Raw genomic sequence first — 25,174 nt, 5'->3', positions numbered from 1 at the left:
TTGAAGCCTGCACGCCTAGAGCCCGTGCTCCACAAGAGAAGCCACCGCAATGAGAAGCCTGCGCACAAGAGCAGCCCCTGCTCGCTGCAACTAGAGAAAGGCCTCGCAGCAACCAAGACCCAAGACAGCCCAAAATACATACATAAACAAATTAAAAAAAAAAGAAGGGAGCCCTTGGGCCTGGGGGGACTGCGGGGCCCTGGAAGGGGGGTCAGGTCTCTGCTTGGCCCCTGCCCCACCAAGTGGGAGCCATGGACCAGCAGAGCAGGCTGGCCACCGGGGGCGGAGGGGCCGGGAGGCTTTGTCGCCACCCCAGGCCCTAGGTGCCACAACTCCCAACCCCTAAAGGGGAAAACCAGAGTTTTAAGTGGAATCTCCCCAACTTGTGGGGCTTTTGAAAAATCAGCCTCACTAAAGTATAATTTACATACGTGAAACCAAACGTCCCCACGTGAGGGACTTTGAGGAGTTTGACAAGCGAACACGCAACCCAGACAGCGCCCTGGGCAGCCCCAGGCCCGCCCCCAGGCAGCCGTGGTCACCTTGCGGCCTGGAAGGTTTGGAAGTCAGAGATACGTCGTGGAAGGCCCGCTCAGGTGATGCTTTCGAGAGCCCTGTGCTGCTGGGCTCCTATGGCCAAGGATTAGTCCACGTGGGGTATAGACACTGCTGCCGCCCCACCTTCAGGCAGGGAGCCCCTGCTCCCCAAGGCCGGGGCACTAGGCCACACGCCACCCGGAAGTCAGGATGCCGAGGCTGGCGGGGGTGGAGGGGACTCAGAACGGCAGCTGGGCCTGGAGTCGTCCCTGGTTTTTTTGGGTTTAATAAATTTATTCATTTTTGGTTGCACTGGGTCTTCGTTGCTGTGCGCAGGCTTTCTCTAGTTGCAGCGAGCAGGGGCTGCTCTTCATTGTGGTGCGCGGGCTTACTGCGGTGGCCTCTCTTGTTGTGGAGCACGGGCTCTAGGTGCGCGGGCTCAGCAGTTGTGCCACGAGGGCTCAGTAGTTGCGGCTCGCAGGCTCTAAAGTGCAGGCTCGGTAGCTGTGGCACATGGGCTTAGTTGATCCGTGGCATGTGGGATCTTCCCAGACCAGGGCTCGAACCCGTGCCCCCCGCGTTGGCAGGCAGATTCTTAGCCGCTGTGCGGCCAGGGAAGTCCCAGCCCTTTGGTTTTGAGCGTGTGTGACAGACAAGACCCAGGCCCTGTGGGAGAGGCATCGAACCAGGCCCTGCGGCCTGCGACAGAACAAGGGTGGCCTGGGGAGAGTAACCAGGGAGGGGGGCAGGCAGGGGTGGCAGAGGCCACAGGAGAGGAGGTGGCCCCTCACGAGCAACGTGAAGGCCAGGCCCAGAGGGGGCCCCAAAGCAGGGTTGGGGAGGCCTGGTCATCAAAGCCCTCCCCTGCTTGCGGCAGTCCAGAGGCTCAGTGGGGACGGAGGCCAAGCAGGCAGGCAGTGCTGCAGTCCCGTGGTGACAGCAGCCTGGGCCCCAGGAAGCTGCAGCTCCCAGGCAGAGCCGGCCACCAGGAGTGCCACCCTCCCGCTGCCTCCAGGCTGACGGCTCCAGGCAAACCTACTGGACGCTCCGTGACCTTCCAGCACAAGTGGCAAGGACTGATGGAGCCCTGGAGCCTGTGAGCACCCAGGGTGAGACAGGGCGCTCCGAGGCGCCGGAGGGTCCAACAGGAGGTGCATGGCTGTGGGGTCAGAGCCACAGCGCATGGCTGGGGAGGGCACGGCCTCAGGGCTTCGTGCTGCAGCCTTACCACCAAGTGTACCCAGAACAGCTGAGGGGCAGACTGAGGCCCCAGCGCCCCGGGCGAGCGTGGCACCCTCGCCCACCCTTCTTACCCACGGGGGAAATAAACCCGGTGCCACAATGTGAGCAATCTGAACACCCCTCCCTCTGCCCCCGTTTACACTGGTCTGACGTAAAACCACTGTGTCTGGTCACTACGTCACATGGCTGCCCACAGAGAACGCAGAAAGGGGTCCCCCAGGCACACAGCTCCTCTGACTGGGAACCCCCACGCAGCTGTGTTCACGCAGGTGTGCACTCACGCACAGGTGCGCTCACCATACAGGTTCTGCTCCTCTCAGCACATCCCAGAGGACGCTCCCCCTTGGCGGCAGGTGCGCCTGTCCTCCGTGGCCACGGAGCCCACTGTGGACGTGGCCACGGAGCCCACTGTGGACGTGGCCACGGAGCCCACTGTGGACGTGGGCTTTTCTTTTTTTTAAATGTTTATTTGGCTGCATCGCGATCTTTCCATTTAGTCGCGGCACGCGGGCTCTTTCGCTGTGGTGCGCGGGCTTCTCTAGTTGGGGTGTGTGGGATCTTAGTTCCCCGGCCAGGGATTGAACCTGCATCCCCTGCATTGCAAGGCGGATTCTTTTTTTTTAGATATTGGGGGTAGGAAGTTTTTTTATTAATTAATTTATTTTTGCTGTGTGGGGTCTTCGTTTCTGTGCAAGGGCTTTCTCTAGTTGTGGCAGCGGGGGCCACTCTTCATTGTAGTGTGCAGGCCTCTCACTATTGTGGCCTCTCGTTGCGGAGCACAGGCTCCAGGCGTGCAGGCTCAGTAGCTGTGGCATCCTCCCAGACCGGGGCTCGAACCCGTGTCCCCTGCATTAGCAGGTAGATTCTCAACCACTGCACCACCAGGGAAGCCCACAAGGTGGATTCTTAACCACTGGACCACCAGAGAAGTCCCTGGGTGTGGGACCTGACTCATCGTGTCTCCTGGGGGGTGAGGGAGGGCCTCCCCCACCCCCTGGCCATCTCAAACTGCGGCGGCACCTACCGTCACACCACCTGCCGAACCCTCACTGCCCCCGACCGATCGGCGAGAAGACAGCCAGCCTCTCACCTGACTCGCCAGCACCCTGCACGTGCCTGAGTGCAGGGTCACTGCCCTGGGCATGAACCCGGCACCGCCACCCGTTGGTGACAGTCAGGAGAGGGACAGGCGCTCCCGGCACTAAACTGTCCCCGCTCTCCCCCTGCAAGTTACCTACGCACGTCACTTTGTGCAACCGTATCTGACCCCATAGGTACTTGTCAACTCCGCTGTCCTAAATGCGGTCACTCTGAGGGCCCGGGGTCAGGAGGGATGGTAGCTCTGCTGGAGGCCTGAGGGGACTGGGTGGGGGGCGTGCAGGCCTCCGAGCACCCTCCAAGGATGGGGCTTTTGTTGCGTGTCTGCAGGAACGAGGCCCCCCTGGTGCCCCCGTCTCTTCTCGGTGGCCATCGGGGCAGGCCCGGGAGAGGCTCACCACCGCCCACCTCTGGGGGGTCTGGACCCGGCTGGCCCGGGGGCCTCAGGAGTGGACGACGTTCTGGCCCTATGGTCGTCTTGGACACCCCGAAAGCATGTTTCTTTCTAAGCCTTGCTTGGCCCTTCTCGTGGCCCCCGGTGTGCTCTCTCTGACCGCTCCCGGGAGAAGCCAGCCCCGCCGGCAGGAGGCACCGGGCGAGCTGGGCACCGGCTTCTGTGCTGCATGCGGGTTGGGCCGATCCCCAGATGGGCAGCTGGAGCGAGAGCCCGGGCACCAGGTGTCTCCCCACTAATGAAGGGAAGCAGGGAGGGCACAAGCACCAGAAGAGCACCAGCGAGAAGACACGCCGAACGTGGCCATGGCGCAGCAAGTGTCCCTCCTGGAACCTTCTCATCGGAAAGGTCCAGCCCCGCACACGTGGAGAAATGACTCTGCTGGGGGAAGGAGCAGATGCTCTCTCGGGGCAGCAAAGGGCCCACCCGGGGACCCCAGACCCACCCCGACGGTGAAGTGGGCCCGCAGCCCTAACTCAAGATGGGCTTTAAAGCCTCAAAATCAAAACAGAAGACCCGGAGCCCGGAAGTCCCGGATCTGCCCACGACCGGGGCTCCAGAGACCCGACCCGGCCTGGGAGGCTGCGCAACCACATCCGAGCCCCACCCGCCCCAAGTGCCCCAACCCGCCGGGCCTCCCGCAATGAAGACACACACAGCGCTGGGCTCGCAGTTCACAACTTTAATAGAATATTCTAACTAGTCTGTACAAATTGAAAACACTGTATTCAGTTACAAATGTATCATAAGTAAGGCTGAGCAGTCTACAGCCTGGCCACAGCGTGGATGCCCCTGGGGCCAGAGGTCACACACTTGACACCCACATTCCAGCCAAGAACGGGTCGCTCGGAACCCAGGGCTTTTAAGACAAGGTGAATGTGAGGCTGAGAAACGGGAGCTACCGAGAAAGCAAGACATTTTACACACTACGTGGGAAAGCTGTACTTTCCTGCCCGAGCCCCTCCCCGCGAAGCCTGGCAAACCCTGGCTCTGCCCATAGCCCCACCCCACCCCCGTCCTCAGCGCCAAGCGTGGTCCGTGTGTCCCGAGAACCAGCCCTGGCCCACGGCTGGCGGGAGGGAGGCCTTCTTCCATGCGGGCGGACCACCAACTCTTGCTCGGGGCACCGGGTCTCTGGTGCCCACAGGGTCTCAGAAACTCGAAGGACAGCTCACGTCCCAAGCCCTCACAAGCGTGAGAGAGAAATAAATACGAGATGAATCACACAAGCTCGCGCCTCAGGCTCAGTGGGCGCCGCGACCCTCACCCCAGCCCCGAGGAAAATAAAGCCAAAGGGTGAGTGGGATGAGTGCCAACCCCGGCCGGCTCTCCCGAGACAACTGGAAACTGCATGTGGGTTTCTTCCAAAGAAACAGGAATCCCGTCTGATGGCGGGAGGGGTGAACTGGATCTACACGCCTTGGAACTGCGCCCTGGCACGGCCCCCGGTGTCAAGTGATCCGCCCCCACCCCACCGCCCCAGCGGTCTGCGAGGCCCTCCCTAAGGCAGGGCTGGGCGGGTCCACTGAGCTGCGCCCAAGGCCGTAGAGCGTGCTGCTGGAATTAAACCTCCTGTTTCTGAAATGCGTCTGAGTTGCCACTGTACAGGTTAAGCAAAATAATAAAGTAAAAGGAGAAGTTAAAGTGAAAATCATGCACTTGAAAACAAGTTAGGCGTAAGCACTTGTCCACACGAGCGAGCGGCGCCTCACTGCTGCTTGCACTCCGAGGGCTGGCTGGGCTCCTTCTGTCAACGAGAGAGAACAAGACTTGTAGAGAACCGAGCAATTCCACCAACCAGGCATCTCCAACCAACAGCGAAAACAAAGACTCAAGTATTCACTCGTTCTTGCTGAAAACACGGCCACTACAAATACACTTTAAAAATAGTAACAAATAAGCAGCTAACTTCCCAGTAACAAGGTCACAGCCGGGCTGCCTCTCTCTGTATAAAGACATTCTAATTCTCAGCAGGAGGGTCTCCGGGTGAGGGAGGTCCTCGGGTGGCAGACAGTAATTAAACGCACAGCAGTGCCCTCGTTCCAAAGCTGGCAGGCGCCTCGGCTCTGGGGTGAGCAGGCAGGGAACAGCGCTGGCTCCCCTCCATCCCCGAGGTGAACAAGGCTGCGGGCGCTGCCTGGAGCACACCTGCCCCCAGGCCGGGCCCTGAAGCAAAGCCCCTCCTGCCCTGGCCCGAGGCGCCCCGACAAAGGACGAGAGGCCACCAAGAACTCCACAGCCAGGCCCCAGTCCTCCCAGGAGCCCCCTCGGCTGGGAGTTCCGTCCTTTCAGAGAAGGCGCGAGCGAGACAAGGAGCGGACGCACTTCCGTGTGGTCGGCAGCTGCGTCTCCTGTCGCTGAAACCCACTTAGCGACCCCATGAATGCTGTGTGGAGGACAAAAGCAGCCTGAGAGACAGGTAACCATTTCACCAGTACTTCTTAGCAAATGAATTTACTCGTCAGTAACCTATGGTCTTGGCTGTGAAGATGACATTACTCTGAATACAACTTGGCACATCTACGGAGTCTTAAGAAAAACCCGCACCACACAGTTCAGAAGAACCATCTGGGATAACACAACTGACACCTTGCATGGAATAAGCTGGGCTACAGGTCATTCCTTGGGAAACCACACCTAAGGGATGAACAAGCTGATGTGTAAAGGGTGCATACAGACAAAACAATAACCTGGGGCCCCGGGCTACGCTCCTTGTTGTAAGTGTAACAGCACAGGGACGAGCTGGGACTTCCAGGTCTGGCCCGGGTCTCGGCCCAGCACTGCCCAGCACTGGGCCAATGGCACCGGCCCATCACACGCTCACCGGAAACACTGCTGAAGAAAGAGCCTGGGCACCAAAACAAATACTCCGACCAGAAATCCTAGTTGAAAGAGACCTAACTCAAACTCTGTCGTCTCAAGGGGAGACCTGGAGGTGGCCCAGACTGTGCCCAGGGGGATCAGACGCCGGCCCCAGACTCGCTGGGGAGGCGCAGAGGTGCCCCAGGACTGGGACAGCACTGGCAGGGGCTGGGGCAGTGGCGTGCAGCCTTTTGTGGACAGGGGAGAAGTGTGTGGGTTTCCATCACTGGATCTGCAGAAAGGAAGGAGGTGGGAGAAGCTGAGGCTGAGGGAGTGGGTGGGGCGGTGCCGTGGGCGTGGCCGTGGTGCGGCGGGGCGGGGCGGGGCGGGGCGGGCGGCACAGGGCAGCGGGCTTGCTGCTCTACATCCTCTGGGTAAACACGTACGCAGGACGTACAGGACGCCATGAACGCAGAGCGGCACACGGCTTACACTGTGCTGTCTCAGTGACATCACATCTAGCTTTAACCAGGAGAAGGCATCAATCATCTGTCTGTTGACAACGAACTCCTTCCCTGGGTGCTGAAGACTGCTAGAGGGAAGGGTCCTCGCCAAAACCAAGACCAGGACGGGCTGCTGTGAGGGTGGGAGCCGGGTGGGGACGCTGTGTTTAGACAGGAGGCAGAAGGTGGGGCTTGCCAGGCAGCAGAGGGTTGGGCTGCCACCAGCATCCCACCTCCCGAGGGCCACGTGCAGCCCAGCCTGGCACCAGCGCAGAAGCCTGGAGCCACGCACGTGAGCTTCATCACCGGGACACCACAGTTCCGGCCCGTGACAGAGGGCAGAGCAACACTGCACTAACCCGAGCGCCCTCTGCCCCACGGCACGAAGCTGTTGGAAGCCCAGTCTCTCATGCTGCCGCTCGTCAAGGGACGGGAGTCGGTGCTTCAAAGGCACAAACTAACAGTCAACACCCTGCCTGGTGGGGGCGGGCACTGAAAAGAAGGGCTTGCACTGCTGGTAGCAAGCACACGCCACCACCACGGCCTCAGGGCTGGGGGCCTGAGGCCTGAGCACCTGCCCAACAGCCCATGACACGACCCCCTCCACGGGGCGCCTGACGACACAGGCGAGACGGCACGGCTGTGGTTCTGCCACAGGAGAGTCCTCCTCGCCCAGAGGTACAGGCTGGACCATTCATGGACGCTTCGCAGCCACGGGCAGGGTGGGGAGCAGTGGGGCTTCGGGCCAAACCAGCTTGGCTGACACGTTCTTCAGACACACAGGGCAGCAGGAATCAGACAGTAAGCAGACACAATTCTAAATGATCAGATCTGACCCTTTAAAACAGAAAAGATCCCAGGTGTACATTCACTTCATCTAATTAAAATGCTTCCTTTAGCCCAAGTCTGCCCACCTGCCCGTTAGTCTTCTAAGAAAGCCAGCCGCCCGAGTAAGACAGGAAGGCGATGCAGATGGACCCGCGAAGGCATGGGGCTCACAGACCCCCAGACCACGGCTCTGCGGTGCAGAGACACAGCTCTGCTCTCCCAGGAGCCGCTCCCACACCGCTGGTCTGCTTAGCTCAACGCGGGCAGCCCCTGCTCTCTCCTAGATGCTGACACTGCCGCCCTGGCTTCTCACAGGCTCTCCTGTTTGCACCCTCCTCCGTTGCCCCACATAAGCCGACGGTGTCGTACGAGAGGGACTTCGTGACTGGGGCAGAGCTACGAGGACCCATGACCCCCAGAGGGGGACAGGGCGGCTCCTGGGACTTGCAACGCTCACCTGGACCTACAACAGGTCCTTTTCTTACTCGAGCAGTACACTCCTCAGCAACCTTGACAGACTTACTAGCGCTGATGTGAAACCTGGTGCCGGCAGCTTCTGAGAGAGAAGATCCTGGCGCATTAAAGTTACCCCTTTATTATCTATTGGTCTGCGTAGCACCTGAATTTAAAACGTATAAACAGGCAACAGACACACGTCGAGAAGAATCACAGCAGGCAGCAGACCTCGTCCTGCTGAGGCCAGCATGGCTGGGGGACCTGTGCATCCTGGTCCCAGGGCCCTCTTGTTCTGTCCTCTTCCTGGGTGTGGGGGGTGTGGGGGGGGCGGCAGCCCCATCACCAACAAAGCTTTCACACCAGTTACATCTCTGTTACTTGGTCAGCGACAAACACTGGGCTCAGCAAGTAGGAGCCAGACGTGGTTTCTGTCGGTTTTAAAAGCACACACGACAGACACCTGCACAAAAACACTGCTCTTCAGAAAGCCCTCGTCCAGGCCAGCACGTGCTGAGTGCGCCTGGACGCTCCACCGAGTCACGACAACATGGCATTGCTACAAAGCACAGACCAGAAGTTTGGAAGTTAGGAATGAATGGAATTCCACCTTACCTAGAAACGTATGAATGATTAACAGACAAAAATTACACCTAAATGGGGAAAAAAATTGAAAGGAACTGTCAGCATGAAAGAAAATGAAATGCACAAAATTATACAGGAGGAAAGAGCCACCATTTCTCATGATACAAAGGGCTGCAAAAATATCGACCTTGAGATGGGAAACCTCAACACCCAGATCTGTACCTTTAATACCGCAACACTTCTTCCTGATCTTCCTGTGCTTGTACAGACTGTGATGTGACTGCGCCCTCTGAGGAGGTGCACATGGAGGAACAGAAGTGTCACATCATGACCCCAGGGGACAGGACTAGGGCATTTCGACTGCACGTGGCTGACCGAGGGGCCCTCCTCAGGCACCTCGCCCACTCCCAACCAACACAACAGACCGAAGGCTTCACGAAGGCTTACTACTGACATGTCTCTACTTTCTGTTAAGCTATCTGTGATCACTTGGTGAGAATTCTCTAGAAAACCCAGACGTGAGAGGAGACAGAAGGTTTGGCAAGGGGAGAGAGAGGACGGACAACAGGAGGAAACAACAAGAAATGGGGAACAGAGCAGCTGCTGTCAGTGAGACAAGCGACCAGAGACAGGGCACCTGAGTCCAGCAGTGGACACCGTAACCAGCCATCTCTGCTCTAGAAGCCCCACCGTGAACGTGTGCATCAGCGCCCCCCAAGCGCAGAAGAACAGCCAGATACAGACACCTGGGACCGGGCACGGCGCGGTTCTATTATTACCCGACAGTGAAGGGCGATCCACTCAAGGCAGGGCCCTAGGCTCGCAGCTCAGGAACTGAGCACAGGTGCGCCGTCCATACGGCGACGCCCCAACAGACAGGCTGGCTTTGAAAACATGAACATGCCCGAGCCCACTCCCAGAGCAGTATCTATAAGGCACAGTGAGGATTTAAACCCACCATGAATTCTTCCCCAGAAGGAACTACTGCTGTAAGCATGCATTCATAGGAACATCTGGTGCTATAGAGTGATCAGACCCAGCTACACAACGACAGCTTAGTGCACGGTCCACTTCAGGCACAACGGGGGTAAACAAACAAACAAACAACATCTACTTAAATAGAGATAAAGATTCTACAATGCCAAGTAATGTTGGTATTCTGACAGCCTGTGATACATTTGGTCCTAAGAGTCAGGTGAACTATAAATTTCACGTGAGCAATTACAGCTTCAGGACAGCGTTAGAACAGTTCTGTATTTAAAATATGTGTCAAGTGGCAAAGTCCCTGATGTACGCTCATCTGAGTCCGTAAGTAAAAACTCAAGACAGGCGTAAAATTAATGGGACTGCCCAGTCATCCTAATTGGTTGTTTTGTTTTTTGCAAAGCTTCCTAATTTATTTCAAATATCTGAGCTATCGGGACATGTCTTTTGAGTATTCTCAGCCCATGTACAATTGTAAAATTATGCCTACAACTCCATTATCCTATCATTAACAAAACAAAACAAGCCCCCCACCAAGTCCCGTCTCTGTACCTTTTCCAAAAACAAACACACAAAACAAAAAAGTTTATTCATGTTGTCAGTTAAATCATTATCTTAAAAGAATTAAAGTTATGGAATGTAAAGCTGCTCTACTGAACAAGTTTATACAAATAAGATATAGCTTGGGAAAGCAGTTTAGTACTCATACTTAACACTCAAATTATACACCAGGTGTCTAAATAGCTCCTCATTCAAGTATTTTCCTGGTGCATTTTAACTTTCCTAGTTAGAGAATGACAGGTACATATTTGTAACACCACTACCTCAAAGTGGGCAACGTGTTTTAAAAGGTCCACAGTGTAGCATACACAGGCGTGGGAAGCCCCAAATAACTAACCTTGGGGTTAATTTCGGCATCGTCCTCATCTTCTCCCTCCTCATCACCTTCTAATTCCTGCATTGAAAGGAGTGAGAGCTAGTTGAACAGACAGGACTTAAGTTCTTGTGGATCCACCAGCCACAAATAAAGCAATACTCTGATTTTGAAGGAAAGCAATTACAATCATTGCTAGCCATACTTCTTTAAATCCCCTCCTTTGGACACTTCTTGTTCTAGCAAATAACCCTGAAATAAACATACTGCTGAAAAAGTGGATTTGGTTTGCTAAATGGTTATTTTCTAAGATGCGTTTTCATACGCCAACTGCAGGGTCAAACTGGACACTGCTACCCATCTGCCGTGTCTTTCCGTAGTATTCAATAGGGCTGAAAGCTTCAAAGGCAGCTTCCCACGAGACGAGTCTAAAGTGGTCCCCTGACTTCATAACCTTCATCCACTCAAACAGAGAAGGCCTAAAGCAACCTCGGGGAATGATGTCTCACGAAAACCATGTCTTACCTCCTCCTCTCCTTCCTCACCTTCTTCAAACTGAAAAGAAAGGAAACAGGTTTTTAGGTTTTGTTTTTTTTTTTTGCGGTACGCGGGCCTCTCACTGTTGTGGCCTCTCCCGTTGCGGAGCACAGGCTCCGGACCCGCAGGCTCAGCGGCCATGGCTCACGGGCCCAGCCGCTCCGCGGCACGTGGGATCTTCCCGGACCGGGGCACGAACCTGTGTCCCCTGCATCAGCAGGCAGACTCTCAACCACTGCGCCACCAGGGAAGCCCGTTTTTAGGTTTTATAAAGCGTGACCCAGGCAACCTGACCCAGACACAGCCCGTCAAACGCCCACAGGGGTATAGGGCCTAAGGAGAGCGGGAAGTGGCCTGGCCTCTCAGCAGAGGCCAGTCTGCCACCGGCACCTCTGTTCCAAGCCAGGGCCAGAACTGCGGGGCCGCTTGCTCACAAGCCCTGCCATGTTAATAGGATACCAGGTATCCGAAAACCACTCAAAAAGAAGACTACGGATGGAGACGGGGTGAAGAAAGGAAACCGTTGGCTTGGGTGTGCGCTGGGTCCAACTGGGAAACTGGCTGATCTAATAAGCAAACCAGTAGCGTTAATTTTATCACATACTGGACTTTCAATGTCATTTTATAACTCGGACAAGGGGAAATCTTTAATCTGTATTTAGAAATGTAATAAAATCTTGGTGTGTAATCTTTAAAATAAGTCAGAAAAAGTGTGCATGGGAGAAACTCCAACAGTGTAGCTGAATGAACGTCTCAATTCAACGTCTTGTGTGTCCAAAGACACTGCTGGCCAGGCTCTCAGCCAAGTCCCGAATATCAGACTGCTGTCAAAAGCCAAACAGAACGAAATACCCCTCGTCCCTGGTGGCTGCACTGACACAGACACATGAAGGTTCAGCAAGCTTTCTCTTATAACCCTTTCTTCTTGGAGCCCCCCGCCCCCCCCACTCGTCAGCAACGACTCAAAGGGAACTCAGAAGAGCGCAGTGCGGGCAGGGCCTGGTGCGCTCGGCCTGGGATCTGACCGTGTCTTGGCACCTTTTCCTCCAGGCCTCTGACAAAGAAGACCTTTCAGTGTCCTGCAGTCGACAAGACTCTCACTGCAGCATTTCAGGTCGCACTGGAACCAGTCTCACACAGGCTCAAGTGCCCATTTTCTGAGGTTCTAAGGCCATCATCTCACCCTGGCCCCGTCTTCTGAGCGAGCTCTGTGTGGGCATCTCACGCTCAGGCAGAGCAGAGGCTCCCAGTGGGGTGTGCAGCCCGCGGGACGAGTGAGGTGGCCCACGCTGAGTGTGGAAGACGAAACCAGGACTCCTCCTCCGCCCACTTCACCCCATAACGATGCCCAGTGTCCACATCGTCCCTAGCGTGTCTGATGTCAGTGCACTCATCTCTGTCCCAGTACCACCGAGCCTCCTCTGCCAGGAGCCTGAGGAGCAGCTGGAGTGACGACCACCAGCCCCGGTCCAAGCGTGGGAACCGGCAGAGCTGGGGCTGCAGCAGACGCAGGCTGACGTGAGCCCCTGGACCACACTGCGCACCTGCGGTGCCTGCACCAAAGGCATTACGAATGAGCATGGACACGGATGTTACAGGCAAACACACTGTATTGCTCACCAGGAGTTGCTATGCTGCCTATACTATAAATAAATATATATGAGCTGCTAATTAAGTTTTTAAACTGACGGGTGTATGATCAAAAAAGCTTGAGACCACTGGTCTAGAGCTGAGTTTCCCATTGTGTGTAGCCACTCGATCTTTTTTGGTCAAATTAGATAAATGCAAACCCTGGTTCCCCAGCCGCCAAGGGCCGCACCTTCCATCTCCCAGCGTCACGTGGTGCCAGTCCTGCTGCAGCAGATGTGGCAGAGCACAGCTCCCTCATCACAGAAGGTGCGCTGGACAGCGCTGGTCCAGAATTTGCTGCATAACCAGCATTTCCTAAAACTTAAGTCTGAGCAACTACCTGAGCGCTAAGATGACCCCAAACTGCGCTGTGCTGTGTGTGTCCGTGTTCCCGGATTCCCACAAGTACCTCCCAGCCCGGGGATGGACAGGCCGCACCTGAGCAGCTCACCAGTGTCAGGCGATGTAGCCAGTACGCCCTGGGCTGGCCCACTCCCGCTGCGTGGGGGCCTTCAGCACAAAGGAGGGCACGAAGCAGCTCGGACCTGTCCAGCAGCCACAACAGACCTCGCCAGAAAGGAACCTCAGAGCACTCAACACAAGGGAGCAAAGAGCACCTAAGCACACTTCCAGCAACACGCCACAGGACAGACCTTTATCTCCACACAACAAGAGGGCTCGTGGCAAACGGGCCTTGGTCACGATGGAGAACCATTTCAGGTGACAGCCCGGGGCAGCTGGCCAGGCTGTGCTCAGGGGTCCTGCTCCCAAGTTCTGACTGTGGGAGGGCGAGTTCCTTCAAGCAGAGGGGAAGGTGGCCTGCGCAGCCGGGCTGTTTTTCTGTGGAGTGTGGGGTTCTGTTTCTTTGGGGTCGATATGCCACATGCCAGCACGACTCGGCTCTGCTGGCCGTCGCTTGGTGAACAGGAGTTTCCTCGTGTTCAGAAGTCACCCAAAGCCACAGACCTCGTGTGCAGCAGCGAACCCCTGGGTCCTTAGAGGACATTCGGAAACAAGTCACTGGCCGGGCCCACGCGGGCGTGTGGTGCTCAGATGCCTCAGAGAGACCTGCTCCTCCCGCCTCTGCCATCTCCCTGCCCAGTCTATTTCCTCCAAACTCCAGAAGGCAGTGCCCCGTGGACCTGGTGGAGGATGTCATGAAAATCTCGGCTGGGCGTCCCAAGCCAGCACCCGCTCTGACCCCAGCAGCTCCCACAGGCCACCTACGTTGTCGTCGTCCTCTATGGCCTCCCCCGTGAAGTACAGCACGGCGCGCGGCACGATCCGCTCACGGAAGAAGTGTCCAATCTCGAAGTCGGAGGCTAACGTGAATTCGGAGTCTTCATCCTGAGGGGAAAAGCGAAGTGCTAACTTGCTTCAGTGGGGTAAACATCACATTCCCTTGCCCATGCCTGACCCCCCACTTCCAGTGACTCGGCTTATAACGCACCCAGTGCGGGCACTGCTGGGTGACAGGTATCTCTGAGGTTAGGCCGCATTAAAGGAACCCTTGCAGCCAAATGGCAGGAAAGCGTAGGGCCCAGAGCCACCTGTGCGCGGGGGTGAGGCTCAAGGAGACGCCTGCCCTCAGGTCCACCCGCGGCACGCGCGCTGCTATCCCACCCCCACGGTGCAGGGAATACAAATTCACCCTTGGTTTTTAGGCAGTAAGAACAGATTAAAAAGAAAGTAGCAAACTACTCAGGAAATAAGGACCTTAACAGCAAAACAACATACTTTTTTGATAATGACACACAACTTACCAGTGATTCTCCATCCCCTGATGCTAGAAAAAAAGACAGAACACATCTGCATTACATCGACAACCAAAGCCTTCTAAGGCCCACACAGGAAGCTCAGCTGACAAATAAAATGGAACAGCTCACTAGAAAGTGCCTAAGCGTTGTGCCTCCCCTTGGCCGGCTCCCCACTCCCCCGCCTGCTGCAGGCTGAAGCTGTGGCCCCAGCACCGCCAGGCCCCCTTCCCTCCCCCCACCCCCAATCAAGGGCCAAAGGCCAGTACCCAGTAATGCTCACAGGCCCAGCTGGAGGCGGCCACTTTCAGAAGAGAATTTACAGACGTTTAAAGCATCAGCAGATGGAAAGGTGAACCGGCTGCCCAGACTGTGGCCGTTCAGGGCATTTTTGTTTTAAGCGGAGTTTTAACCCGTGTCCTACAAAACTACAAGCGACGCTTCGGTAGAGAAACAGGAAGCACTTTAAGGCTGTAAGTCCTCAGTGCGACCGAGGCGCTGCATCTCAGCTAGGCGGAAGCTGCATCCCTGCTTGCTTGCGAAGGGGAAGGAGAAGGTAGTGCGGAGCCGCTCCTCCCGCAAACACTGCAGCACGCAGGGCGACGTCACTCACCGACACCCACGGCAGAGGCCCGCGCTCCACACAAAAGGTGAGCTGAGATTCGGTTCCAGCACCCACGGCCCTACAGACCTCGGTGCCGAACTACAGCCCAACACGGAACCAGGAAAACACAGCCTTAAAACCATGCTCAGTGAAGCCCAGTGGCGCTTCGCCAGGCGTCGCGTCCCCTTTGCCGGGCTCACCCTGCCTTTGTGTCTTCCCTGTCGCCCCTCTGCTGCAAGGTCTGTCTCCGTGGCCAGCACAGACAGGGGCACGCGCCACCTCAGCCACGGCGGAGCGGGTGCTGGTGTGAGCACCCCTCCCCGTGGGCGGTGGGGGGCCCGAGCCTGGGCGTGTAAGAGCCCCACCTGCTGTTTAAGATGCAGGCTCGGGGCCTCTGGACTCAGGGGTGGCAACAATCACAGCAAGGACTTCCTCACCTGACTTCTGGGCCAGTTTGTAGGATTAAAGCCAAACAGGTTGCTGGACTAGCCATCTTTTATTTTCTTCATTTCAAAAAGCATTTCAGCAGTTTGGGTTTTTTTCCTTGACCACTCCATCACCCCTCCCCCACTGTCATCCTCTATTCCTTTTCATAGAGCATATCGCTTGATATTATGTTTATTCAATTACTTTAAAAATAGTGATATACCATAAAATTCACCCACTTTAAGTATACAATCCAATGACTTCTCATACATTTTTAGACTTGTGCAACCACAATACAGTTTTAGAACCCCCAAAATCACCCCCCAATTCTTGAATCCACTTGATTCCATTTTAATTGTTATTATTTAAAACATCCAAAAAAGCCACTGAATTTAGGAATCAAATCCCCTTTGCTTCACGGTGAATTCACACAGGAAGCCTCCCATATGTGAGGCTCTGAAAGGGATCTTCCCGAAAAAGGAAATTTAAGAACTACATTTATGGCTGTTCTTGTCCCCAAAACTGATATACATCGGCATCTTCCAGGTTCGAAGACAAGTCACGGAAAATAGCCACAAGAGTGAAAGACAATGGACTGCCTGGTGACGGGCAGCTTGGTAACTCGGCACAAGAGTCAGAGTGAAGACGGAAGCCACGCCGTGGCCCCGACAAACAACCCAAAGGGCCACCAATGACCTAGATCAGAGCCGACATTTATCTCCAACTGTTTTTTGTTCACGGAAAATAAAGAGAAAATGTTTTCCCCTCATATCCATATTTTAATGCTGCCAGCGGGTCTGGTCTTCGAATTCTCAGGATTAGGAAATTATGTAAAGACTTCCAAGTAATTTTCCTCAAAACCAGCGGCTGAGCCATTACTACTTCCATCTCTCTTTTACTGGAGGGTGGGAGCAGGGAGCAGAGAACAAGCGTCCAAGCTATGATTCTGTCCTAAGTCTGTGTTTGTCACAATATGTAAGTTCCCAAACCCCTGAGCTCTATACCAAGGCTCGAAGAAAAAACCAAAAAACCCACCTGAGAGGGCGGGGAGAGGGAGGGGTGGGCCGACGCCCTGCAGGCTGTAGGGTGGGAGCAGAGCAGCCACGCGGAGCCCTCCCCCTGGGGGCGGGGGCATGTAGCTCCGCCAGCTGCCCAGGCTCACCCTCCTGCCAGGACAGGCACCCGTGGGCCCGCCCGCACAGCCACGGCTCCGCCCCCCAACGCTCGCCAGAGGACCAGAACCGCCTTCCTGATGTTAACAGTCATTCTGTGTGTAACCTGGAGTCACCACCCAGCCCACTCACCTTTCAGCGGACTGAAGAAGTTGAAAAAGGAATCGTTGGGGACTTGTTTGGTGATTGTTCTGACGGTGCCTCGGCCCTTATGTTTCTGCTTTTTCTTGATGGTTTTGACTGTTACATTTTTTCCTTTCTTCCAGTCAATGGTACACCTACAGGGACAAGACCGTGATCACGGGGGTACACACTCCATGAGAAAAACTGGTCACACGTGTGTCCAGCAAGCAAATCACAGCTCTGTGCTTAACCCCAAAACAACTTAACAACCTGTGAGCGAGCACTCGGCACACGGTGAGCTCACGCAAAGGCCAGTGAAGGCGGAGGGCCCCGCCAGGCAGGCTGTCAGCGCGGCAGCTCCCGGAGCTGCACAGCTTTAACCCCCAGACGTTTCGCAGGGGTCCTCCAACATTCTTCCCGTGACCACGCCCGCTCAAGGGCTTGTCACCTGCTGCCCCGTCGCAGACCCCACAGCGCACAGGAAGCCACCCACTCAGGCGCCGGAATTCTCAAGACAACTAGCTAAGCGAGTGGGACAAGTTGGAGAAAGCAAGCAGGTGGCTACCGCAAACACTGGTGACCGGAGCAAGACACAATGTTCCCAGTGTGCTGAGCGGCCCCTGGTGGGGACAGCACTCTGAATCACCCTGGACCAACAGGTGAGCCCTGGCAGTGTCTGTACAGCGTCTGCTCAAGGACATGCCTGGAAAGGCAGGCCTTCTCACCCGATGGCCTGGCCGTGGGAAACAATCTACATTACTCTGGCCATTTCAGTCTAGCAGGATTTTAAGAGAGTTCTGTATTACTCACACAGGGAGATTCATCAGGATAAGTACTTGGTTCAGTGAATAAGGATAACTGTTTCAATCAAGAATAAAACAATTTCCCAAACCGTCTCAAACCACCCAAGAGGAGTGAACTCCAAGCCACTCTCCCTGGTGGTCCGCAGGCTGCAATCACCAAGGCGCTCAGCCCTGAGGCCAACCACGCTCACGCTGCCTCACCGCGGTCAGTGCTGCGCTGCACTGACTCATTCATTCACTCGACAAATACCCGCTGAGAGCAATTTATCAGTTCAATGATCACTGCTTCACTTACGGTGACTGGAGATCCCAATGCCCTCATTAAAACGAGGAAATCGGGCCACCACCCCAAACCCTGGCCCACGTAACCACATGATACATTTCCCAGCGCCAGTCATCATATTCCCAGAGAGACTCTTTAATTTCCATCTTTGTCTTTTGGGCTTTTAAACAGATTAAAGGCTTTCTGCTTTATTCCTAACTTCCATCTTACTTGTAAAGTTGTAAAACCACCTCCTGCTTTTGTTTCAGAAAAAGAAGTTGCAATGGCATTTCCTTACCCGTCACAGTCAACTATTTCAGGACCTTCAAAGGAAAAGGGATCGGCCTTATCTGGCTCTGACTTCATCTTGTACGTTTTTGTCAGGACTGAATTGGTAAAGTAGTCGTTGGATTCAAAGTGGAACTCTAATACAAAAGACTGGAAAAAAAGACAGAAACTGGGCTAAGCACCACTTAAAATCTATGACTAATTAGCGACCGACTTTATGAATCACACAGTACTTACTGGAACCCAGCTCTTCCCTAAGCATGACACCACAGGCAGAAACCATGACTGAAAAGCTCAACAGGTGTTGCCACATAAGAACTTGCTGACTGCAAAAGCACCAGCACAGAGTTAAAGCAGGGCAGCAGGCGGGCAAATACCCGTCACCCTTCGGGCCCCGCCACCTCCCCTCCCAGGGAGGACAAGCTCTCCTGAGGAGTGTGGCTTCTCCCTGCCGCCCCACCCTCCCTTCCCCGAGAGCACAGCAGGGCGGGGGTCTGGAGGCAGAAGGCGACAGCAGAACCCTGTCCCCCTCTCCTTTCTCTTGGGCAGAGCAGCTCCTTCTCTGCCGCGCAGCGAAAGGGCCAAGACTCCACGTGGGGAGAGAAGGGGAGGCACTGACTGGGCCTCTTCAAACCACACCAAGGACAAGTTCACCCTTCACTCACAAAGCACTCTTCAGACCTACAGACACGCACGGGAGGAATGGACAAACGGGTGTACAGAGCAGTAGTAACAAATCAGAAGATATTCGTGTGCACAGTAACAAAATAGATGAAAAATAAAATGAGACGCCCCCTTTCTGTGCAAAATGTCCAAAGAACACATGGTACTGGCAAGGGTTTGGGGAAGCCAGGGGCACTCATATACTGTAAAGGGCTTTGTGAAGGGCAATTTGGCAATATCAAAAAATTAACAAAATAAAAAACATTCTGGGAGCCAATAATTCTGTTTTGAGGAATGTGTCCTATTTCAGGAAGATACCTGGATGGATGCAGCAGCATGTGCAAAGATATTGACCTCAGCCCTTCTGACAAGACAACCTGGGGGAAGTAAGCAACAGTCTAAAGGACCGGCTCTGGGTCTGGCCAGCCTCTGCCTGTCAGTGCTGCGTGATTCTGGGAAGCTATTCCACGTCCCTATGCTTTCGTTTCCTCACCTGCAAAATGGAATAAACAACCCTTTCTCTCCATGAGTTCACTTGAGGATTAATCTATGGAAGCACTTAGAACAGGGCCAGGTTTACAGGCATTACTTGCTAAATGTTAGCTATTTCTATTTTTATTGTAATGGTACAACCATCAGTTGAGAAAAAAATTAAGAAGACTAAAAACAAGCCACTTCCACAAGGGGAAGTGAAATAAGAACTCCCCCAAGAGGGGGATGAGGAAGAGAAGGGCCACAAGGGCCTGGGAAGTACAGACACAAGTGGCCAAGAGGATTGGAGGCAGTCCTGTCAGTGTTCAGAAGGGATGGCAGGGATCTGGCCAGGTCTCCACTGACCCCTGCCAGCGTCGTGTGGGCTGGAGGGGAAGGGAGGTCAACACCCACAAGTCACTAGGCTGGCAAAACCAAAGTGCAGTGAGGACAGGAAGGCAGCTATGGGGAATCAGAACATCGGCGGAATCCCTCTCCACGGCTCTCCTGGACCTGACCCCAGGCCCCATAAACCCGATCTTTATCTTGGACTTCAGTCAGTGGAGACTGCTATTACTTGAGAACTGTTGAGGGTGGTGACCACAGATGTGGATGACCCACCTTGGGGACTGGGCTGGGCTAACGAATGGCACTGTTTTATTCCGTCCTTCATTACGTCCATATAGATATGGACAGAATTATTTATCTTCCTCTCTCTCTCCCCATTTCCTTCTCCTGCCATTTCTCCAAACCAAGGGTGCTACTTCCTTTCTTCATATTTTCCTACTTTTCCTTCTTTCCCTAGGCCTCTGTTTAGTCAAGAATGAGTCAAACACAACTGGGGATGATTTAAAGAAAGTGTCTAACAGTCCAACAGAAAAGGGCCCAAGGACGAGGCGACCTCACTCACACCCCGCTACAGCCAAGTCAGCCATGAACATATGACAAATGCCCAGCCACACTCGCAATTAAGTGTAAAATTCCATCTCTTCTGCCCAGCAAAGTAAACACGGCTGCTACTGTCTTTGCCGACACTTGTGCTGAGCAGAGAGGAGGCGGTCCCCAGGCAATGCTGCCCATGTGGTCAAAGCAGACAACTCATGTCCAGGCAAACGACATACGGGGATTCTCTGTACTGTTGCTGCAGTGCTGCTCTAAGCTTGAAATTATTTCAACATAGAAAGAAACCAAGAAATGTTATTATTACAAAAAGAAATGTGTAAAAAGATACCACTAGCATCATCAGGAGTGTAAATTGAACCACCTTTGGGACTTATAAAGGTTTGTCTCCTTCGACCCAGTAATTATACACTAAAAGGAACCTAAACTGAGGAAATCATCAGAAATTTAAACAGAAGCCTGGGGCACAAGTAAGCTGATCATAACGCAACAATTTATAACGGGGTGGTGGTGGCAGTGGCATATTCTGGGGAATGTTGAACCTTTTTTTTTTTGCGGTACGCGGGCCTCTCACCGCTGTGGCCTCTCCCGTTGCGGAGCACAGGCTCCGGACGCGCAGGCTCAGCGGCCATGGCTCACGGGCCCAGCCGCTCCGCGGCATGTGGGATCTTCCCGGACCAGGGCACGAACCTGCGTCCCCCACATCGGCAGGCGGACTCTCAACCACTGCGCCACCACGGAAGCCCTGTTGAACCTTTTTACAGCCAACAGATGCAGCAACTATTTTCCACCCCGTAGGGCCTACGTGAGGTGAAGAGAGCAGTGCAACACTGTCCACACACTGGGATTCCACTTTGCTGAGGTACAAACATGGTGACCCTGGAGAGTGACCCTGGGGAGGGGCAAACACCCTGGCTGTGTTTCCCTCTGAAGTAAAGTGGTTTCATTTTATTTTCTTTAGACATTTTATTTATTTGTTGATTGACTGATTGATTGCTGCGTTGGGACTCTGTTGCTGTGCGGGCTTTCTCTAGTTGCGGCGAGTGGGGGATGCTCTTGGTTGTGGTGCGCGGGCTTCTCATTGCGGTGGCTTCTCGTTGAGGAGCATAGGTTCTAGGCGCACAGGCTCAGTAGTTGTGGCACACGGGCTCAGTAGTTGTGGCCCGCGGGCCCTAGAGTGCAGGCTCAGTAGTTGTGGCACAGGGGCTCAGTAGTTGTGGCTCGCGGGCCCTAGAGAGCAGGCTCAGTAGTTGTGGCTCGCAGGCTCTAGAGCACAGGGTCAATAGTTGTGGCGCATGGGCTTAGTTGCTCCATGGCATGTGGGATCCTCCCGGACCAGGGCTCGAACCCGTGTCCCCTGTACTGGCAGGCAGGGAAGACCCCGTTTCATAACAATTTTAAAAAGCGCAGAGACTATGGGTAAATTCACTAAGCTGCTGACAGTTATCTCTAAAAGAGTGCACAGCGTTCTGTACACTTCTCTATACTTTCTAACTTTTCTTATGCAAGCACGTATGACTTTCACAATGACTTAGTCTACCACAGCTAGGGCTCCAGCCTGTCTATGGGCCACAGAAGAGACCGAGGAAAATATAAGACAGATGGGCTGAGGAAGAAAGGGAATGGACCAAGGAAATCATCAAACAGGTGCGTGCGTGTGTGCGCGTGCGCAACACACACACACACACACACACACACGGGGAAAGAGAATTCACACCCATCACAGCAAACTACAGCACTCTGCCACAGGAGGCCTCTAGGGGATGCTGTGGCCAAGCCTCGCACAGGTGAGGAGCGATTACTGGGAAGAAACTGACAAGAGGAAGGCGCTGCAATAACCTGGGTGCCGTAGGAAAGAAAGGGCTCCCTCAGCTACCAGAGTGACCCCCAACCTGTGAGCAGGCATCACTCTGGCTGGTGTCCACACCCCACCTGCTGCGGAGGGATGTGTGAATGTCACCTCCAGAGTGGAGCAGACCAGGAAAGGGACAGATACAGGTGTGTGTGCCCCCACCCCTTGCCCCCAGCAGGCATCACCCGCAGGCCAGGGTAGAGGGAATCCCGCTCACACTGCTCTGTGGTGGGGAAGTGGGAAGAGACCGGGCCTCAGCCCCACGGCCCTCAGGCACTGTGTCTTCAAAACCTGAAACCAAGAGCCACCAGGCAGGCAGTCAGTTGTGTGGTGCTGGAATTGCTGTGGCACTGGAATGGAACCCACCAGCCACAGGCAGACTGGGAGGTCACGAACAGTGCTCCCCGAGGACCCCAGCTCAGGCATCACCGTCTCAAGGCTGCTTCACAGAAAAGGACAGGCTGGCTTAGGTCAAACTCCCCTCACTAACTGGTAGGCAGCCTACGAGAGCAAGTGTTCTGGATAGATGTGTTTCCAGACAAATCAAAGAGCAGGGAAACATTTTTTCAGTCTTATCTATCCGCAGTGATTCTTGAAGGTAAAACCTAGTACATTTCCTTCACTAGTATCTTGGATTTCTGTTAAAGTGCTGCTTATATTTGAATACGTACCAACCACCCTTTGCAGCCTGTTTTACATACATTCCACCCTCACAAACCTGGGGGATGCTTAGGAGAAGGAGGACATCGCCCCATCTGACAGAGGAAACAAACTAGCCCAGAAGCCACAGCATGGCACAGTGGAGGCCACGTCGGAGGAGTCCCCTCCTGTGCCTGACTCCTGCGCCTGCCCCCGAACAGCTGGTGGACTGAGTTACTGTCCGGCTGTGCACACTGCCGGGTGAGGCCCAGGGATGCAATGTGAGAACACACGTCGCACTCCAGTCACCCAGCAACTGAATGGCCGGGTGTGGATTTCTGGCTCTAAGCCCTTTACCCTTAGTGGCCTGACCCTTTCTGACACCAGCCAGGAGTTCAAACAATCAGTACTCACCATAGGCTGTCCAGGGTCTGAAAATTTCACTTTGATGTCCTGCAGGTGCTTCAGGATTGGCTCATCATATTCCTAACCATGAAGAGAAGAAAAGAAAGTTCTGCTGAGCTTTTACAGACAACACACATGTTCGCACTGAGTCACTGTTGCACCTACTCCTAGACACTGGATAATTAGCCCTGTTGGAATTCTGTCCTTGTCACTCCCAGGAAGCCACCCAAATTTGTTCAGTCACTAGCAGTCTTAGGGTGGCAGCAATGAGGTGCCACCTTTGTCTGGCACGGAGCACTGGTAACCACCAATGCCAAGCCAGAAGGGCATCGCGCTCATTGCCAGGGGCAAGAGCCCTGACTGATTTCACAGCCCCACCAGCTGCCAGTATAGACAGGGTCGGAAATGCCGTCAATTAAGACTGCTGGTCCTCAGCATCTCCTAAGAGACAGAATCAGAAGAAATACCTGGACAAGCTACTGACCTTGGCAGCCAGTTCCCCCCGCTTAGGGCACGTGGTGATAAATAGCCCAAATCCAGCAACACACACAGTCAAGGACACTCACAAAGCAAGTCTGAGACCTAACGGCAGGCACTACGGAAGAGCCTCTAACGATGGCTCTATGCCTTTACGAGTCATCGTTATGCAAACACGGAAGTTCACCAGGGCCTGTCGTTTGAGAAAGGCCAACTGAGAAAAACTCAGAAAAAAAAAAATCACAGGACCTGAAACCCAGTGACCACACACTCACGAGAGGCGCTTTGTTTGTGAAACAGTCACTTCACCCTGGAAGTCTGGGGACTGGACCGAAAGGATTTCCTGAGGTTCCGCTGAGCCTGATAACTACCAACTTCCCAATTTTAAATTCTTTCTACATCACAAGCAGACCTCGTTTAATGCACTTCACTTTACTGTGCTTCACAGATATTTTGGTGGGGTTTTGGGGGGTTTTTTTGTTGTTGTTCTTGTTGCAAATTGAAGGTTTGTGACAACCCTGCGTTGTCAGGCAATGGTTAGGATTTTTTAGCAACGAAGTATTTTTAAATTAAGGTACGTACATTTTTGAGACATAATGCTATCGCACACTTAGTAGATTACAGTATAGTGTAAACCTAACTTTTATGACGCACCGGGGAACCAAAAAATTCATGTGACCCACTTGAATGCTACACTCACTTTATTGCAGGGGTCTGGAGCCAAACCCACGATGTCTCCGAGGTCTGCCTGCATAGAACAAACCCCAAAAAAAGCAGTAACAAAGGCACCTTCCAAGTCTCTAGACAGAAAGTTAAGTCCAAAGCAGTTTTCAAAGGCCACATCAGTCTGAGATGTCAAATCCTAAATTCTAGAGCCAGAAAACACTTGGCTCCGAGATCACGTGTATCGGTGGCTGAGCACGTATGCCTAGTTCTAGAATCACCAAGGCGAACGTATCACCAGCATGTTTTCCAAATACACGGCACTGGGACCTTCAAGCCCACTGCGGTCACGCTAGCAGCGCCACGGGCGCCGCCCCATAGCCAGGAGACGGCCATGATGCTCTTGATCTCCTCCAACAACCTCATGCCTTGAGGGCCAAGGACCTTCTGTGGCCCAGACCACAACGCAAAGCCCTAAGTTAGCAGGCTCAAAACTCAGGGCCAACAGTGGAAGCAACTCAGGGACTGACTTAAAGCTGCTCTCCCTAAGTTTCAAAACTCTGCTTTTGGACCTATCTTGGCCACCACCAACAGGGAACCCAAGGACCTACAGCCAAACCCACCTTTGGGATTTAATGTCTGACCAAAATGGAACCTACTACCATTACTTGCTTCAGGTTATAAACAGCCCAAACCAGATTTCATCACTCTCTGCATACTACATGAGTACTCAAAAAATGACACGTCTTTTTACAACCGTAAGACAAAAAGCAGCGAGACACTCTGTGGCATAAATACTGAAGCACTGATACTAAGACAGAGGTGCTGGGAGAACGGAAGAGACACCTCATTCAAGTACAGCTGACCGTACTTGAAACCAAAGAAATGCTACAGATGAAGCAGCAGCGCCATCCCTGGGTTACTAACTGGCTGGCCAGGCAACACCAGGAGCTAGGTCTCCCAATCAAGTCACCTAACCAGCACCAAAAAGCCTACCTCGTGACACTCCTGCCACCACTCACAGTGTGCCCCCAACCTGCAGCATGGGCATCACCTGGGGGACACATCAGGAACCAAGATCCTCAGGCCCCACCCAGACCTGACTCAGAGCCTGCACTTCCACGAGACGTCCCAGTGACAGGCACA

The 25,174-nt window shown here is 54.1% G+C and overlaps 1 protein-coding gene and 1 non-coding gene across 6 annotated transcripts in view; both read right to left on the bottom strand.

The window, feature by feature from the left end:
- Positions 1 to 3,998: 3,998 nt before the first annotated feature.
- NAP1L4 (nucleosome assembly protein 1 like 4) overlaps positions 3,999 to 25,174 on the bottom strand; it is a 63,591-nt gene continuing 42,415 nt past the window's right edge. For 4 of the 5 annotated variants that reach the window (XM_060019487.1, XM_060019486.1, XM_060019488.1 and 1 more), the window contains exons 8-15: positions 22,898 to 22,969; positions 17,969 to 18,108; positions 16,615 to 16,760; positions 14,290 to 14,312; positions 13,754 to 13,873; positions 10,886 to 10,915; positions 10,385 to 10,441; positions 3,999 to 5,078 (exon numbers count right to left, since the gene is read on the bottom strand). In XM_060019487.1, the coding sequence (XP_059875470.1) occupies positions 5,040 to 5,078; positions 10,385 to 10,441; positions 10,886 to 10,915; positions 13,754 to 13,873; positions 14,290 to 14,312; positions 16,615 to 16,760; positions 17,969 to 18,108; positions 22,898 to 22,969 (627 nt within the window). In that variant the 3' untranslated portion in view covers positions 3,999 to 5,039. Of the gene's footprint in view, positions 5,079 to 8,532; positions 8,571 to 10,384; positions 10,442 to 10,885; positions 10,916 to 13,753; positions 13,874 to 14,289; positions 14,313 to 16,614; positions 16,761 to 17,968; positions 18,109 to 22,897; positions 22,970 to 25,174 lie in introns of all 5 variants that reach the window. The other variant, XM_060019485.1, reaches the window with a different exon arrangement.
- Positions 22,121 to 22,247, bottom strand: LOC132430381 (small nucleolar RNA SNORA54). Its single transcript, XR_009520476.1, has one exon. It is a non-coding gene; the product is annotated as a small nucleolar RNA SNORA54 (small nucleolar RNA).

This window comes from Delphinus delphis, chromosome 8 (assembly GCF_949987515.2).
Source record: "Delphinus delphis chromosome 8, mDelDel1.2, whole genome shotgun sequence".
In the NCBI taxonomy this organism is placed as follows: Eukaryota; Metazoa; Chordata; class Mammalia; order Artiodactyla; family Delphinidae; genus Delphinus; species Delphinus delphis.
This window is presented reverse-complemented; position numbering and strand designations above follow the sequence as displayed.